This window comes from Benincasa hispida, chromosome 3 (assembly GCF_009727055.1).
Source record: "Benincasa hispida cultivar B227 chromosome 3, ASM972705v1, whole genome shotgun sequence".
Taxonomy (NCBI): domain Eukaryota; kingdom Viridiplantae; phylum Streptophyta; class Magnoliopsida; order Cucurbitales; family Cucurbitaceae; genus Benincasa; species Benincasa hispida.
Genome location: NC_052351.1, coordinates 35,513,926 through 35,528,667, shown reverse-complemented (window position 1 = coordinate 35,528,667; position 14,742 = coordinate 35,513,926). Strand labels below are relative to the sequence as shown.

Sequence of the window (14,742 nt, the reverse complement as noted above, 5' to 3'; positions counted from 1 at the left end):
AGCTTTGCTACAATCTTATTTGTGTTACTTGGATGGTAGACAAGCCATTATAGTGTTCACACCATTTAATTTTTCACAACATTTTTTTTTCAATTCACATTTATATATAATTTTATAGAGAATAATTGATGTTTATATATAATTACTGAAATTTTAGGGGAAAAAATATGATTCCTTCATAAATGATTTGATTAAACCTAAACGATAAGTGTAGTAATAAAAGTCGTAATGAGATGTAACATATTTTCACTCTTATGTACATAAATTTGTTCCGAATTTCTTTATAAAAATTTTCATAGATAGAAATATGTTCAAATATTTACAGAAATAATAAAAAAAAAATTATTGATAGACAGTGATAGTCTTCTATTGACATCTATCACATAGTATTAATAACAAATATTTATCAATTTTTATCACTCATAGACACTAATAGATTTTTATTCGTCTTTATCAACCTCTATAAAAAAAATAATAATAATAAATTTTGTTATTTTGTGTAAATAGTTTTCTTTATTTTTCTATTGTTGAAAATCCCCCAAAATTTTTCCCAAAAGTTATCGAGGTAACCATGTTCTTACATCCTCCCAAGATGATTCCATATTTCTAATTATCTAATTTTAGTCAATGATAAATCTTAAGTTAAATACGTGTATTTTCAACGAATCTTAAATGTAGACATTCAAAATTAATTTTAATAGAAATGGATTAAATAGTAATAATAATTTTTATGTAAGAATTTTTTTTTATAGATTTTCACAATTTATAAAGATGATACTCATAGATATTATTTAAAAAAAAGTTTAGAACTTATTTTGGTCCTTGAACTTTGAACTTTATTTTATTTTTTTGTCCCTAAACTTCCAAAAATGTTTATTTTAGTCTTTAAACTTTTTAAAAATGTTTATTTTGGTCTCTGTCATTAGGATTCCGTTAACTTTTTACCGGAAGGTTGAGGTGGTTTATATTTTTTATGACTAGGATGCCAAATAAGTTAATCGCCCTAAAAAATCTACGATTTTGAATTTGAATTAGAAGTTAAATTGTTTTTTTATGAACTTAATTATCATTTTGCCTTCCAGATTTTAGTCGTTCGTTGAGATACTTTTCTTTGTACCTCTCAATCCCTTATTTTTTAGTTATGTGATTAGTTGAGGTAATATTTATTTGCAATTTTTTAGAGTTTTACTTTCTATATGGGTTGCATTTATTAGTTTATTTTGCTTTATTATGGGATGTTTTATTCTTGAATTTAAAAGTTTACATAATAGAATAGAGTGGAGAAGAATACATAGAAAATAAAAATATTGATAATTGAGGGGAAAAAACTTATATCTTTACAAAACTTCTACACTAATATGCCAATTCTGTTATATTTTGATTCTACTCTATTTTCTTCTAATTTTCTTTGGAGATTCCAATTGGGAAAAAAATGAATAGCACTTATAGCATTTTGTTTGTTGACATAAAAAACAGTAGAACTTAAATCACTTATAGGTAAAATATAATATATGCAAAATATACATTTTTCTTTGTTGGCATAAAAGATTTATGGCTTGAAAATAAATACAAGCCATCAAAAAATATAAACCATCTCAATCTTTTGTGAATCCTAACGTCAGAGACCAAAGTAAACACTTTTTAAAAGTTAGACTAAAATAAATCTTTCTAAAAGTTTAGGGACCAAATAAAACAAGATTTAAAGTTCATGGACCAAAATAAGATTTTAGCAAAAAAAAAAAAATCAACAAGAAATTAATTGCAAGGACTAATTTTAATCTTTGCCGAAATACAGAAAGCACATAGATTAAAATTGGACAATGAAAAATATAAAGACGAAAATAAAATCAATGAAACCAAAATAATATTTAAAAAATAAATGTAAATATATTTTAAATAATTTTATCTATTTAAAATATTCTATTTTATTTATAGTTAAATTATAAGTTGGTTGTTTAAATTTTGAGGTTTGTGTCTACTTGCTCTCTAACCCTTCAAAAGTATTTAATAAGTCCATAATATTTCAATTATTGGCTCAAACCTTGAGATCCTTGTATTTTTAATTTTGTCTAACAAACTTCTAACAAATTCAATTTTTTTTTTAAAAAATGTAATCAACCACCTTTTAGATATAAATTTTAAATTTATGTCTAATAGATTCCTAAAATTTTAAGTTAGGTATGTAGTAAATCCGTAAATTTAAAATATTCAAAAATTTGAAGACTAAATTTGTAATTTTAGATGTTTATATACCTTTATTCATTGGTTAATTATGTTATTAAACAAAATATTGGTGGTAGAAATTAAACTTGTGAATCTGAGAGTTTAAGTTGAACTATGCTTCGATTAGAAACTAATCAAACATTGTTCAACTAGAAAAACACGTTCGATAATAAATGTAATCACATATTTTTTTCTAAAAAATGAAGATGTTATTTGGTTATGTTAGAGATTTCACCGAGTGGATTAGAAATTTGTCACAAAAAGAAAAAGAAGATTGAAGACATAAAAAAAAGGGTATTAACTTCGCACGAAGCCTTTGTCTGGTTGGGTGTGGCTCTGCCTTTTTGCCTTACCAGAAATTGTAGTTATCGATGGAAACAGAGACAGACAGCCTAAAAAATATTATGAAAAAGACCTAATTTTCAACGTCGACAAGCACTCACTCAGCTCAACTTCATCTTCTTTCAATTTCACTGTTCAATTAAAAAAGAAAAATCCCATTTAACCCTTCACCCTTTTTCTGGTCTGTAAAATTGGTCTGATCATCTCTCTGGCGCCACTCCGACAGTAACTATATTCAGTAGTTTCAGATTCCAACGGGTCTAATCTAATCTAATCTAAATCCAAGCCGTAAAAAAATGGCGAAATCCACGTTCTCTCTGCGTCACCACCATTACTCTCATCTCCATTTGAGCTCTTCTTCTTACTTGAGCAAGCACAAACAACTTCACAGAACCCAATCACTACTCTGTTTTCAGTCCATGACACTATTGAATTCATTCCAAAGCAACCCACCAGAGTGAGTAGCTTGGCCAAATCATGGGAATCGATTATACCCTTTTCAAATCTTGTAAATTGCTGCTACCCCTTTGTGTTTTTTTTAATCTCTTCTTTGTTTTCGCATCTGGGTTTGGATCAATGGCGCCTATTTCAGCTGCATTTGGCTCTGATGGATTCTTCTGTGCCATTGATGCCAGTGGGAAACAGGAAGTTATTTGTTGGGGCAAAAATAGTTCGTCTCTTTCACCATCTTCCTCTTCTTCTACCTCCATCTTCTCCGTCGACATTCCGGCAATGGCTGCTCTCTCAGGCGGCGAGGGATTTCTCTGCGGTATTTTAGCTAACACTTCACACGCTTACTGTTGGGGTTCGATAAATCCAGGTACAGATCTCGTCCCATTGGTTTTTCGTACCACTGCTTATTCTCATATTGCCGCGGGAAGAAGCCATGTTTGTGCAATTAGAGGATCCTATTATTCTGATAACGATTCGGGTCCTGTGGATTGTTGGGATATCTCAAGAGATTTAATGAATAATACTCTGAGCTCTAAACAGAGCTCTCTGTTCTATAATCAATCAATTGCCAGCCTTGTTTTCAAAAGGGTTGTTTCCGGCGAAGGATTTAGTTGTGCCGAGCTTCGAGATGGAGGAATTCTTTGCTGGGGACCCAACTCCACCAATCTCGACGTTTCAAATGTTTCTGAAAATTTCATAGTTCTTGCCGCCGGAAAAGATGCTCTTTGTGGAATCTCAGAAGTCACTGGCGGAGTTAAATGCTGGGGAAACGCCGATTCATTTGTCGGCCTTCCAACAACCGCTGGATACGTGACGTTGACCGCCGGCGAACAGCATTTCTGTGGCATCCGATGGGATACTCACGAAGTGGACTGTTGGGGTAGCTTGAACTCATCTTCAATTCCTAAGAACACAGGATTTATGGCGATTGCTTCATCAGACCATTCAATCTGTGGCATTAGAGAAGATAATCTGGTTCTTGATTGTTGGTTTTCACATTCTCTTGAAGCTCCTCCTGGTTATGATCCTCCTTTGGAGCTTTGTAGTCCAGGGCTTTGCGCTGCAGGCCCTTGCCGTGAAGGAGAATTCTCTTTCAACGCCAGCATTTTGAATGAACCAGATTTGAAGAGTTTGTGTGTGAGGAAAGATCTGAACATTTGTTTTCGTTGTGGAGTGAATTGCTCTGATGGGTTCTTCTTATCAAGCCCTTGTACTTTGAATTCTGATAGGATTTGTACTGCTTGTTCTCTTTGCCAGAACAGTTCTTGTTGGGATATCTGTGGAGTTCAATCATCTCCCGAAACCAAGCAGAAGCATTGGCATCAGTGGCGTAGTATACTGGTAATAGTTGGTGCTTCTGTTGCTGGATTAGTACTGATTCTACTAGGTTGGTGTCTTCATCCTCGTGTTATCGCTTCGAAGAAAGACGGGAGCAATAAACAGCATAAGTCTGAGTTAGAAACTGGTACTGAAACTGATTCTTGTGCTCCATTAGCTCCTCTTTGTCCTGGAATTGCTCAGATTTTTCGGCTTTCAGAGTTGAAAGATGCCACAAACGGATTCAAAGAGTTTAACGAGCTTGGCAGGGGGAGATATGGCTTTGTTTACAAGGCTGTGTTAGCTGATGGGCAACAAGTTGCAGTGAAGAGAGCAAATGCTGCTACCATTATTCACACCAACAGTAGGGACTTTGAAATGGAGTTGGATATCCTTTGTAAGATAAGGCATTGTAATATTGTGAATCTGTTAGGTTACTGTTCTGAGATGGGAGAGAGGCTTCTTGTTTATGAATACATGCCCCACGGCACACTCTACGATCATCTCCACGGCGGTCTTTCTCCATTGAATTGGACACTGAGACTGAAAATAGCGATGCAGGCGGCGAGGGGACTCGAGTACCTACACAAGGAACTTGTGCCTCCTGTTGTCCATCAAAACGTCAAAACTTCAAACATTCTTTTGGATTCCCATTGGGGAGCTAGGATTGCAGATTTCGGGCTTATTACATCGAACGATGATGACGTTAGCGGGGATTTGACGAGCGATGTTTATGACTTTGGTATTGTGCTGCTTGAGATTATCAGTGGAAGGAAAGCTTACGACAGAGATTACACACCTTCAAGCATAGTTGAATGGGCAGTGCCTTCGATCAAGCAAGGTAAGGCTGCTGCCATAATAGATAGATACACTGCTCTACCAAGAAACGTCGAGCCTCTACTTAAACTTGCTGATATAGCCGAACTGGCTGTACGAGGAAATCCCAGCGAACGACCAACGATCTCAGATATTGCATCTTGGTTAGAGCAAATTGTTAAAGATGGATTAATCTTGTAATAATCGTACCCCAAGACGGGTGCTCGGCTTTGAAACATACATTTTGATCGACGCAACGAAACGTATTCTTTTACAGCTTATGTGGGTGCTGCTCTCTTCAACTGTAAATTAGTTATTGAGCTTCAGCTTGTACATGAACATATACTGTACACCATTTCTTTCAATAAAGGACTTTACATTTTTAAGCCTCTTTACACAAAACATATTGAGTATTACAGAGTTTCCATTTGCTTCTTCCATCAATCAAAAACCCAAGTTTTTTCTTGACTTATCTGCTGTCTGCTATAATTTTCAACTAGCTTTCTTTTTCATTTGAGAGATTCTTTAATCCCTATATGGATGATGAATCTACAAAAGGCTGTAATGAAGATATGATCTCTCTTTGCATTCAAATTGTTCAGACATGATGGATTCATGTTTTATTCAAGAACCTTTATGCGTCCTGAAAAAGAAAACCGAAAGTGTATTGAATATTAAATTGGTTGCCTTTACAAAAGTGTGCTCTGTTCATAACTTTGGTTTGGTTCTTTGGCTGTAAATAAAGATAAGTATCAATCAAATGTGAGAAACTAGACAATTTTTTCCAGTGTTATCCAGATCACGCCAGTAACGCTGCCAACCTTTGAAACCACTTACCATATTTAAACATTAGTGGTTAAAATGCTGCCGATGCGACCATAATTTTGTGGTAATTGACATGTACATTTTCTTTTGAGATTAGAGGTTCAAATCCTCAATTCATTATAAAGCTCAAACACACAAGATTGGAATCCAAGTCACCTCAGCACTTCTTGACAACCTGGTTGTAAAACAAAGAGAGCAACTTCTTTTGCTTTTTAGATTAGAAAGACCAATCTCTTACTTTCTCTTTCATGTTTGACAGCTCAAAAGCTAGAAATTTTGTTACTAAATTGACCAATAGAGAAAGAGTACAGAAAGGCCATGGTCATTGGAAGGCTAACCCCAACCTTTGTAACATACAAACTCTTTATAAATATTGTTGTGGTAACTCTTTATTCAAACAAAAGCTTATGATACCATAAACTTATAATATATCCATGTTTTGAAGTTCTCTGTTGTTTTTATTAACAGCGATCTGATTCAGGTACTTCATTTTTCACTCTTTTTCTGTCATTCGATTAAATTGCAAAAGCATATATCATTATTGTATGCCTGGCTCCCTGTATGCCATTTGCAAAGCCCATCATCTGAAAATAGGTGGCCTTCTTGAATGGCATGCAAGGAGCCATGCATGTATAAATTTGCATATGCAAAGAAACCGCTTTAAGCTCAAGAACATTGCTTTGACTCAGTTTCCTTTTCCGAATAAGTGCATCATCTGAGTTATCTCTTGGGGAGGACTTAATCTGCTTTGTTTTCGTTCTCAACAGTTCAGATCTCTTACTTAAACAAAGGATCATAATTGACCGTTTTAGTATGATTTTTCATTTCAAATAGTCAATACATGAATGAAACTACAGATTTTGGGTAGAAGAGAAAAAAAAGAATGGAAGGAATGGAATTTAACAATTCAAATGAAGAAAATGGAAGAAAGAAACAAAACTCTGCACATTTCTCTGTTATTCACCCTCATTCTACGATGTGTATACCAACTCGTCGACAAGATTTTGGGGTGAAAAACAAGGTAAGAGCTTTAGACATGTACCAAATCATTTATGTACACATACTAGATTTTCAAAAAGGCTCTAACTGGGATTATTTCTTCAACTTCCATGTTTAACCTTTCCCTCAGAAGCCATGTCGGTCAGAAGCTTTACAAGCTATTTGCTGTGGAAACCTTGGAGAAAATGCTGGTTGACGAGTTTCCTTTACCCATTTTAATGTCCATGAAGTCAATAATATGTCCAGGTTGTGAAATATTATGATCATTAAGGTTGGTCTCCTTCATCAACATGCTTAAAGCAAGAGACATTCGTGGTCGTTTCATTGTGTTTTCTTGCACACAAAGTAGACCAATCTTCATAAATCGAACAGCCTCTTCTTCGCGGAAGTCTATGTCAAGCACGGGATCAATCAATTTTACTAGCTCATTTGTCTTGTAATGTTCCCATACCTGCAAAACACAAAATACCATGAAATCCAAATATTATGTGTAATGCTGGATCAAGCAACCTAAGACAAGATTGATTCCTTAAATGCACTTTTGTTTCTTTATCTTACCTTTTCAACCAAATGGTGTTCACCATGTTCCAAATCAAAATCAACTGTTGCTCTTCCACTAACAATCTCCAACAACAACACTCCGAAGCTATAGACATCCGATTTTCGCGTCAAATGCCCGCTCACAGCATATTCTGGAGCAAGATATCCTCTGTTTTTCCATTTTCAAGTGAGCAGTGGTTTCCTGAAAGTAGTTAACATATTCAAACATATTGATAGAAAAATTCTGACTTACATTGTGCCAGCAACACGAGTACTAACATGAGAATGGTTGTCTCTCAACAACTTAGCCAATCCAAAATCCGCAACTTTAGGTGTAAAATTATGGTCGAGTAGTATATTGCTGGATTTTATATCTCTATGAACTATATGCGGCTCAACCTCCTCATGAAGATAGGCAAGCCCGCAAGCTACTCCAATCAAAATTTCCTTTCTGGCTTGCCAACTAAGTCTCATTCTATTTTCCCTCACACCTATTGATCAAGATTTTAGAAGCACAATCTAAGTTTAAAACAATTATCTTATATCATCCAATTCAAGTTTGCAAATTTTTATAAATCAGTATTCAAAATAGTTTCAGTTACCCTGAAGAGCATATGCAAGGCTGTTGTTTTCCATGTAATCATAGACCAAATATCTGTTACTTCCATCAACATAACACCCTTTAAGCTCAACCAGATTTTCATGTCTAATGTTAGAAAGTGAAGTTAACTCAGCAATGAATTCCCTTTCTCCTCTCATGGATTCTACCTCAATAGAAAGCACCTTCACAGCAATCTTCCTGCCATCTCGAAGCCGACCCTTTACAAAGTCAACCCCATTCAAGCATTTCATCAGTAACCTTCAAGGCATTAGAAACCAAAATAGCCAAAAGGGGAGGAACTTAGAATTCAGAGCCGTGACAATACCTTGTAAACAGTACCGAATCCACCCTCTCCAACTTTATTCGCTCCATTAAATCCATTGGTGGCTGATTTAAGCTCGTTGTAAGAGTACACACGAAAACTCTCATTGTCTTGTCTATCTGATTCGGTTTCGTTAAAACCAATCAAAAGGGGTTAGATAATAAACGAAAAAAAGAAACAAACGTTGCAGAGAAAAGGATAAAACTCCTCACCATGGCGGCTATTTTCCATGGCTGTCGGCGATGGAGAGTAACAACAAGTAGAAAGAAGATGGCGGAACTTCATTTTTGGCCGGATAATGCTCCCAATTGAATCAATAAGGAAAGAACATCAGAATCCCACAATAGACAAAGCAGGAATCGCCAAATGGATCAAGTGGGGATGGGAGGTTATGAAGGCCGCGGGTTTGAAACGTTCTTGAATCAATTGGGAATATTAAAATGGAGGGTGTTGACGACCGAGTAACCAAAAACAAGCCACCATCGGTCCAAGCGTGGGAAAAAGAAAGTCCTTAACTCGGCTAAATTTCATTTGGAATCGATCAAAAGGGGAAGGACTCGGCGGAGTTTTGGTCAATGGTTAGTGGGTTCTTCAAAATTACAAATTATAACAAAGCAGCATCAACTTCAAGTGTGGAAGAATTTCATATGAAAGAATTGAAGACTGTAGCAAGACCTTCAAAATCAAAATGGCCAACTCAATAAGCAGACTAGTCAATTTCATCACTTCTTTCTTCCACAGTAATACATACGCCCCTTTCTTCCCCTGCTGGCTGCTGCTAAGTATAATTTTAGGAAAGTTACTAATTTTTTTTTTATTTATTTATTTATTTTTTTTTAAAATCAAATTGTTTTGGTTTCTGATTTTTTAAGAACAAATGTATCTGGTTTTTGAATTTTTAAAACACATCTTTTTATTTTAAGTAATAATAACAATTTATTTGAGAGGTTTTTTAAATCTATTCCCACAATCTTTATTTTAAAAATTTAGAAACCAAAAATATATATTCTTAAAAAAATCGAGGACAAAAAATATAAAATTGAAAACATAAAGAACAAATATGCTATTATTCAAGATGTGGGACTAAAAAAAGTAACTTTTCCCATAGTTTTTAATACTCTCATCATCGGTTGAGATTCACCTTGGTGTAGTTATTAGTAAGTACAATAACATGCAATCTCCGATTTCAAGGGAGAAAGAATAGGAAAATTAGGAGTTCGTACTTTTTAGTGTATTAAAGGCTTTGTTAAAAATTGTTGACGGATAACGTTGTAAAATTGAGAAGTAAAATGAAGCACAATGGAAATATAAATACTGAAGAAATATAATATAATAAACATAAATAAATATAGGAAATTAAAAGTATAAATTTTCTCCAAAGTTTCTTCAATTTCTCACCAATACATATATCTCTACAAAGTTCACAAATGACCACTATGTATTGGAACTCTGACAGCTAAAATGTGGCACATTTGGTCACTGACCATGTGTAGTTATATGACACATGGTCTTTAGACAATAAGAATAAGTATCTATATTACACATATATTATATATTTATAATAGATAAAAGGTTTATTAATAATTGTTTTCATTAGAATAGTTAGATGTATGAAAATAATGTGGTTCGGATATTCTTGAAAAATTAAATCCTCGTTTATTTTTTATGTACATAATTCAGTTGACATGAACTTGTATTATTAGTCTCAAGCTTGAGACTTAATTCTCCACCTACAAATTGTCAGTATATATATATTATATATATATTATTATTATATATTATAATATATATATAATATATATATATAATATATATTATATATATATATATATTATTTATTTATAATATATATATATATATATATTTAATTTATTTAATTATGCTCAAATTTAACAATAATAAGAATAGAAATTTAATCATCTTATTAATTCATCAATCTTAAATGTTCTAATTCGAAATCAAATGTGAAAATTTGGTTTCATTCGACTATTTTATGGTAGGTACATTAAAACAATAAATATTTATTTAATAAATAAGAAAGAGAAGTAGCATAAAATTAGGAAGAAATATCTTGTATTCCTCTCTCATTGATATCTAGCTAGATTTTCTATATGTATGTTATTTCTTTTTGTAGGGAATCTATCGTTTAAGTTGATCTTAATTTAAGTCTTTTTCAAAATAAAATAAAATAAAATAAAATAAACTATCTTAATTTGAGAAAATACATACTATATTTTTCTTGTATGACTAAAACATCATTGGAAATTTTTTCATTAATTACTACTTACATTTATTGCATAGCTATGTGGAAATCTAAAGCTTCCAATTTTGTTGGGTGAAATTTGGGGTCTGTTTGAGGTGCTGAGATGATATAGGATGTGGGGAGTCTTGATCGAGTATGATCGAACATGTTCAAACATTGGGATGATATACGATACATGAAAAGAAAATGACGGTGAGATACAAAACATATTCTGAAAATGGGTCCACAAACAATTAAAATCGATGAGATGATAATGAGTCTCCAAACACTAAGATGATATAGGATGTGGGAGATATACCATCTCATGTTGAGTCTCCAAATAGCCTCTTAATTAGTTGAGATATTCTTCTACTTGGCAAAGAAATTTGTTATTAATTTTTAATAAATTATATATCTTTTTGGCAAAAATTTTCACTTACAAGAGAAACTCTCCATTCCTTTAACATTTAGGCGTTAGTAAAATATAAAATCTTAGTAGGTGACTACCATAGATATTGAAAACGAAATTCACTCTGCTTTGATCATGCAACTGAACAAAGTTGCAAAATGTTATACTTTATAAAATTAAAATCATTTATAGTTTAGATTTTTTTATTGTTATATATATGAATGTTATGCCATTAAAAATTCAAAAAGAAAAAGGAAAATGTATGTCATAAAATTATTTAGTAGATAAGATTTATATGATTTATGAAATATTTCATTTCATTCTCTCGTAGGTATAGACATAAAAAGTCAATAAATATATTATAATAACCATTCAAACTTTTGAAGAGATAAATGGGAGGATTATATAGTCAAGATTGACAATGTGCTAATTTTCATCATTCTTACTAAAATTATTATTATTATTTTTTTTAAAAAAAGATATCTAACATGTACGATTAAATTAATGATTGTTAATATTTAAAGTAGAGTTGATAAGTTGTTAGAATGGACGGAAATGCTTGAAGAATGCATTCTTTATCTCCATTCCATTCCTTGATTTTACAACATCAACATTGGGATGAAATTTTCCACAAAAACGAGTCTTTGTGGAAAAGAAAATTTTGGTCAACTTTTTTTTATCTATATTTTTAGAAGTTTTTTAATTGTTCATATAATATTAACATAAAATCTATCTTATGTTAAAAGAAATCAAATATATGAAAACAACTTAGGTTAGTATAGTATTTGACCCTAAAATCCAACATCTAACAAAGTCAAAATTTTCCTGCATTATTTTTCATCTTCTAAAAAATGACGAAATTTTGAGCTAAAAAGTCCATGGGATGTGTCTTTTTGACTAGGAAATTAAAAAGAAAATTACATTTTTCTCAATAATAAACTAATAAACTTGTAAATTGTTTATTGAGCATCCAAAATTTTAAAACAATGTGTGAAAATCTGCCATTTGTCAAACAATTAGAATGCATATGCACGTAACATCTTTTCTTTTTCTTAAAATTTAATCTTTATTTTCTTCTGACTTTTCAATCTTTCAACCCCAAAGAAAACTTCAAACCTTTCTTTTTCCCTTTATTTCCTTTTATTATCATCTCTCTTCTAGAAATATTCTTTTCTTTTAAAGTTTCCTTTTTTATTCTTACCTTAAAAGTAAATAAACAAATGTCCCTCTCATGATAATTAAGTTTGGATATTCAAAGAGTTTATTATAAAAATTGTTGGGGAGAAGACAATCATCAAAATTGAATTTTAATTTCCTTGAAAAGAGAGAAATCATCGTATAAAAAAGTAACTCGACGTGTTCTGTTGAAGTTATTTTGATGATAGTAACTAAATAGTGAAATAAATATAGTTTTAAGAATAATGAAAGAAAAAATATTTTTTATGGGATTTTGAACTACTCGTACCTATAAATAAGATTTAAATTTTCAGACCTAACCTAATATATTCAAAAGAGTTCTTTTAATCATATATATTTTTAATCTTTTATTTCAATAAAAAGGACAAAGTAAAAAAAAAGTGCGATGAAAATATTTTTTGTTAAAATGAGTCTAGCTCAACTGACATCAAGTATGTACTATATCTTGACCTCGACATTGGAGATTAGATCCCTCATCCTATCTATTATCAAAAAAAATAATAATTAATCAAAATATTCTTTCTACTCGGCTATTTTAAACAAAGACCACATTCTTTTAATCTTCATTTCTATCCCAACTTAATGAATTGTGTTTGTATAAACATTTAAAACATTACAATTGAAATATTTTTGTTCTGTCTATAGTATCTACTATGTATACGCATTAATTCATAACGAATTCGAAGTAGTTTAATTAGTGTATTTGAAAAAGTAAGTTGGAAAATGGTTAACCAAAAACCACTTGTAGAAGAAAGAAAACATATATGTGGTTAGCTAAAAAGGGAGTTGAAATTTTCTAACTTAGAATATAGCATACCCAAATGTTTGATATTTTGGTGTGACCCAATCGACTTTGAAGAAAGTACATCCACCGTTGACTGTAGGGTCTATATTTGGTCACCTTTGGATGGCTATACTTTGCATACCGCAAAAATAAAAACAAATAAAAAATAAAAAAAAACACTCATTTATCTATTAAACTACCTTCATATGTTTTAACTTTGTTTAAATTGTGTTATGGGTAAAAGATATCGATTAAGTTGTATATGGCCTTACAAAGATGATCCGATGGGTCATTCCAAGAAGAAATGAGTTATTTTGATATGTATGTAAGTCGACCCATAAGATCGACCACGAGGATTAAAGAAATCAACTCACAAGATGGATCAAAGGATCAATATGCACCAAGAAGGCCGATCCATAGAGTCAATCATAGAAGTCTAAAGAGTACATGAAGGTCGACCCTTGCCTTGTGAATGTTGACTCTTGGGGTTGACCATGATAGACAAAATATGCTTCAGTATTTAAACACAACTTCGTAGCTTGGGTTCACCAATATGTAACGGTTAAGTTAAATGAGTAATGGTCAAATTAATTATATGAGAGATTAATTAGCAACATGAACTAACGAAATCAATTTTCTATATAATCAAGAGGGCTCGAGATATTTGAAGTACGCTAAAAATATTACGAGTTCTTCATTTTTTTTTTAACTCTCTAAATTATCAATGACTTGATCGTCGTAGTGTTGGTGACCAAATACCACACTGGTGCAAAGTTTTCTCTATTATGCATGGTGATTATTCAATTCCTTCCAATTATTACAAATTCACAAATGGTACCAATTTTGGTAATAACAAATTGTAATGCTCAAACTAATCAATTATTAACAATATATTAGGTTAATTTTCTTTTATATGTTATGGTTAAATTGCATATTGTCTTACATTGTTGCATTAATTATTTTTTTTAATTGTATTGTTTGTAATGACATCAATTATTTTTCTTTGATTTCATTATTCACATTTTAGCATGTAATACACAGCAAACCAATATCTTTAGTATCTAGCTTGAAGACCATCCCATAAATCGATGTTGCTATGTCAAGTGATTTGATATCTCTTTAGTTTTTTGTTTTTCTTTGTATAACGCAAAAACGTTTGACTAAGATTTTCTAATTTCTTATTAAAGTTAATTTCTCTTTGTTGAAATTAAATCCATTCACTATTAGAGTCTTGATTTTACAAGTTTGATATTTGAAATATCTGTTTTATTCATGCTACTCTAAAAAGTTACTATGACCACATTTCAGCAAATTTATTGAGTATAATATTAGATTAAGATTGTCATAAATATTAGATAGAATAGAATAAAATAAAGGATCATAATTCACAACTTTGATAATCAAATTGCAATGCTTTCAGCTCTCACTCAAAACAATTTATATAAAATATTCCGAACATGGTGGACAGTCGACACACATCTGTCATAGCCACCACCCAACCAGCTTTGAGTTTTTTTTTTTTTCTTAAATATATATATAGGTCAAATCATAAAAATTCTCTCTATATTAATATATGAAGGTAAGCTACGCTTACCATCTTTAATCGTAATGAATGTAACACAATTTTGGCAAGTAGGATCCACTTGATTACTTTTGCGATTGTATACACAAC

General features: G+C 31.8%; 2 protein-coding genes across 3 annotated transcripts; one reads left to right on the top strand and one right to left on the bottom strand.

Moving 5' to 3' along the window:
* Nucleotides 1–2,662: 2,662 nt before the first annotated feature.
* Nucleotides 2,663–5,546, top strand: LOC120073855 (serine/threonine-protein kinase-like protein CCR1). Of its 2 annotated transcripts, XM_039026739.1 has the most exons (2): nt 2,664–3,022; nt 3,158–5,546. In XM_039026739.1, exon 2 carries the CDS (start codon nt 3,298–3,300, stop codon nt 5,350–5,352), a length of 2,055 nt encoding a protein of 684 aa, XP_038882667.1. In that variant the 5' UTR covers nt 2,664–3,022; nt 3,158–3,297; the 3' UTR covers nt 5,353–5,546. The 2 variants fall into 2 exon arrangements, with proteins under 2 accessions (XP_038882666.1, XP_038882667.1); XM_039026738.1 differs by having other exon boundaries at nt 2,663–5,546.
* A 1,226-nt stretch (nt 5,547–6,772) lies between these two features.
* LOC120073856 (putative serine/threonine-protein kinase) lies at nt 6,773–9,176 on the bottom strand. The gene is made up of 6 exons (XM_039026741.1): nt 8,651–9,176; nt 8,442–8,557; nt 8,118–8,334; nt 7,769–8,006; nt 7,534–7,684; nt 6,773–7,426 (listed from the first exon to the last, which is right to left on the bottom strand). Exons 1-6 carry the CDS (start codon nt 8,721–8,723, stop codon nt 7,127–7,129), a joined length of 1,095 nt encoding a protein of 364 aa, XP_038882669.1. The 5' UTR covers nt 8,724–9,176; the 3' UTR covers nt 6,773–7,126.
* Nucleotides 9,177–14,742: the final 5,566 nt, after the last annotated feature.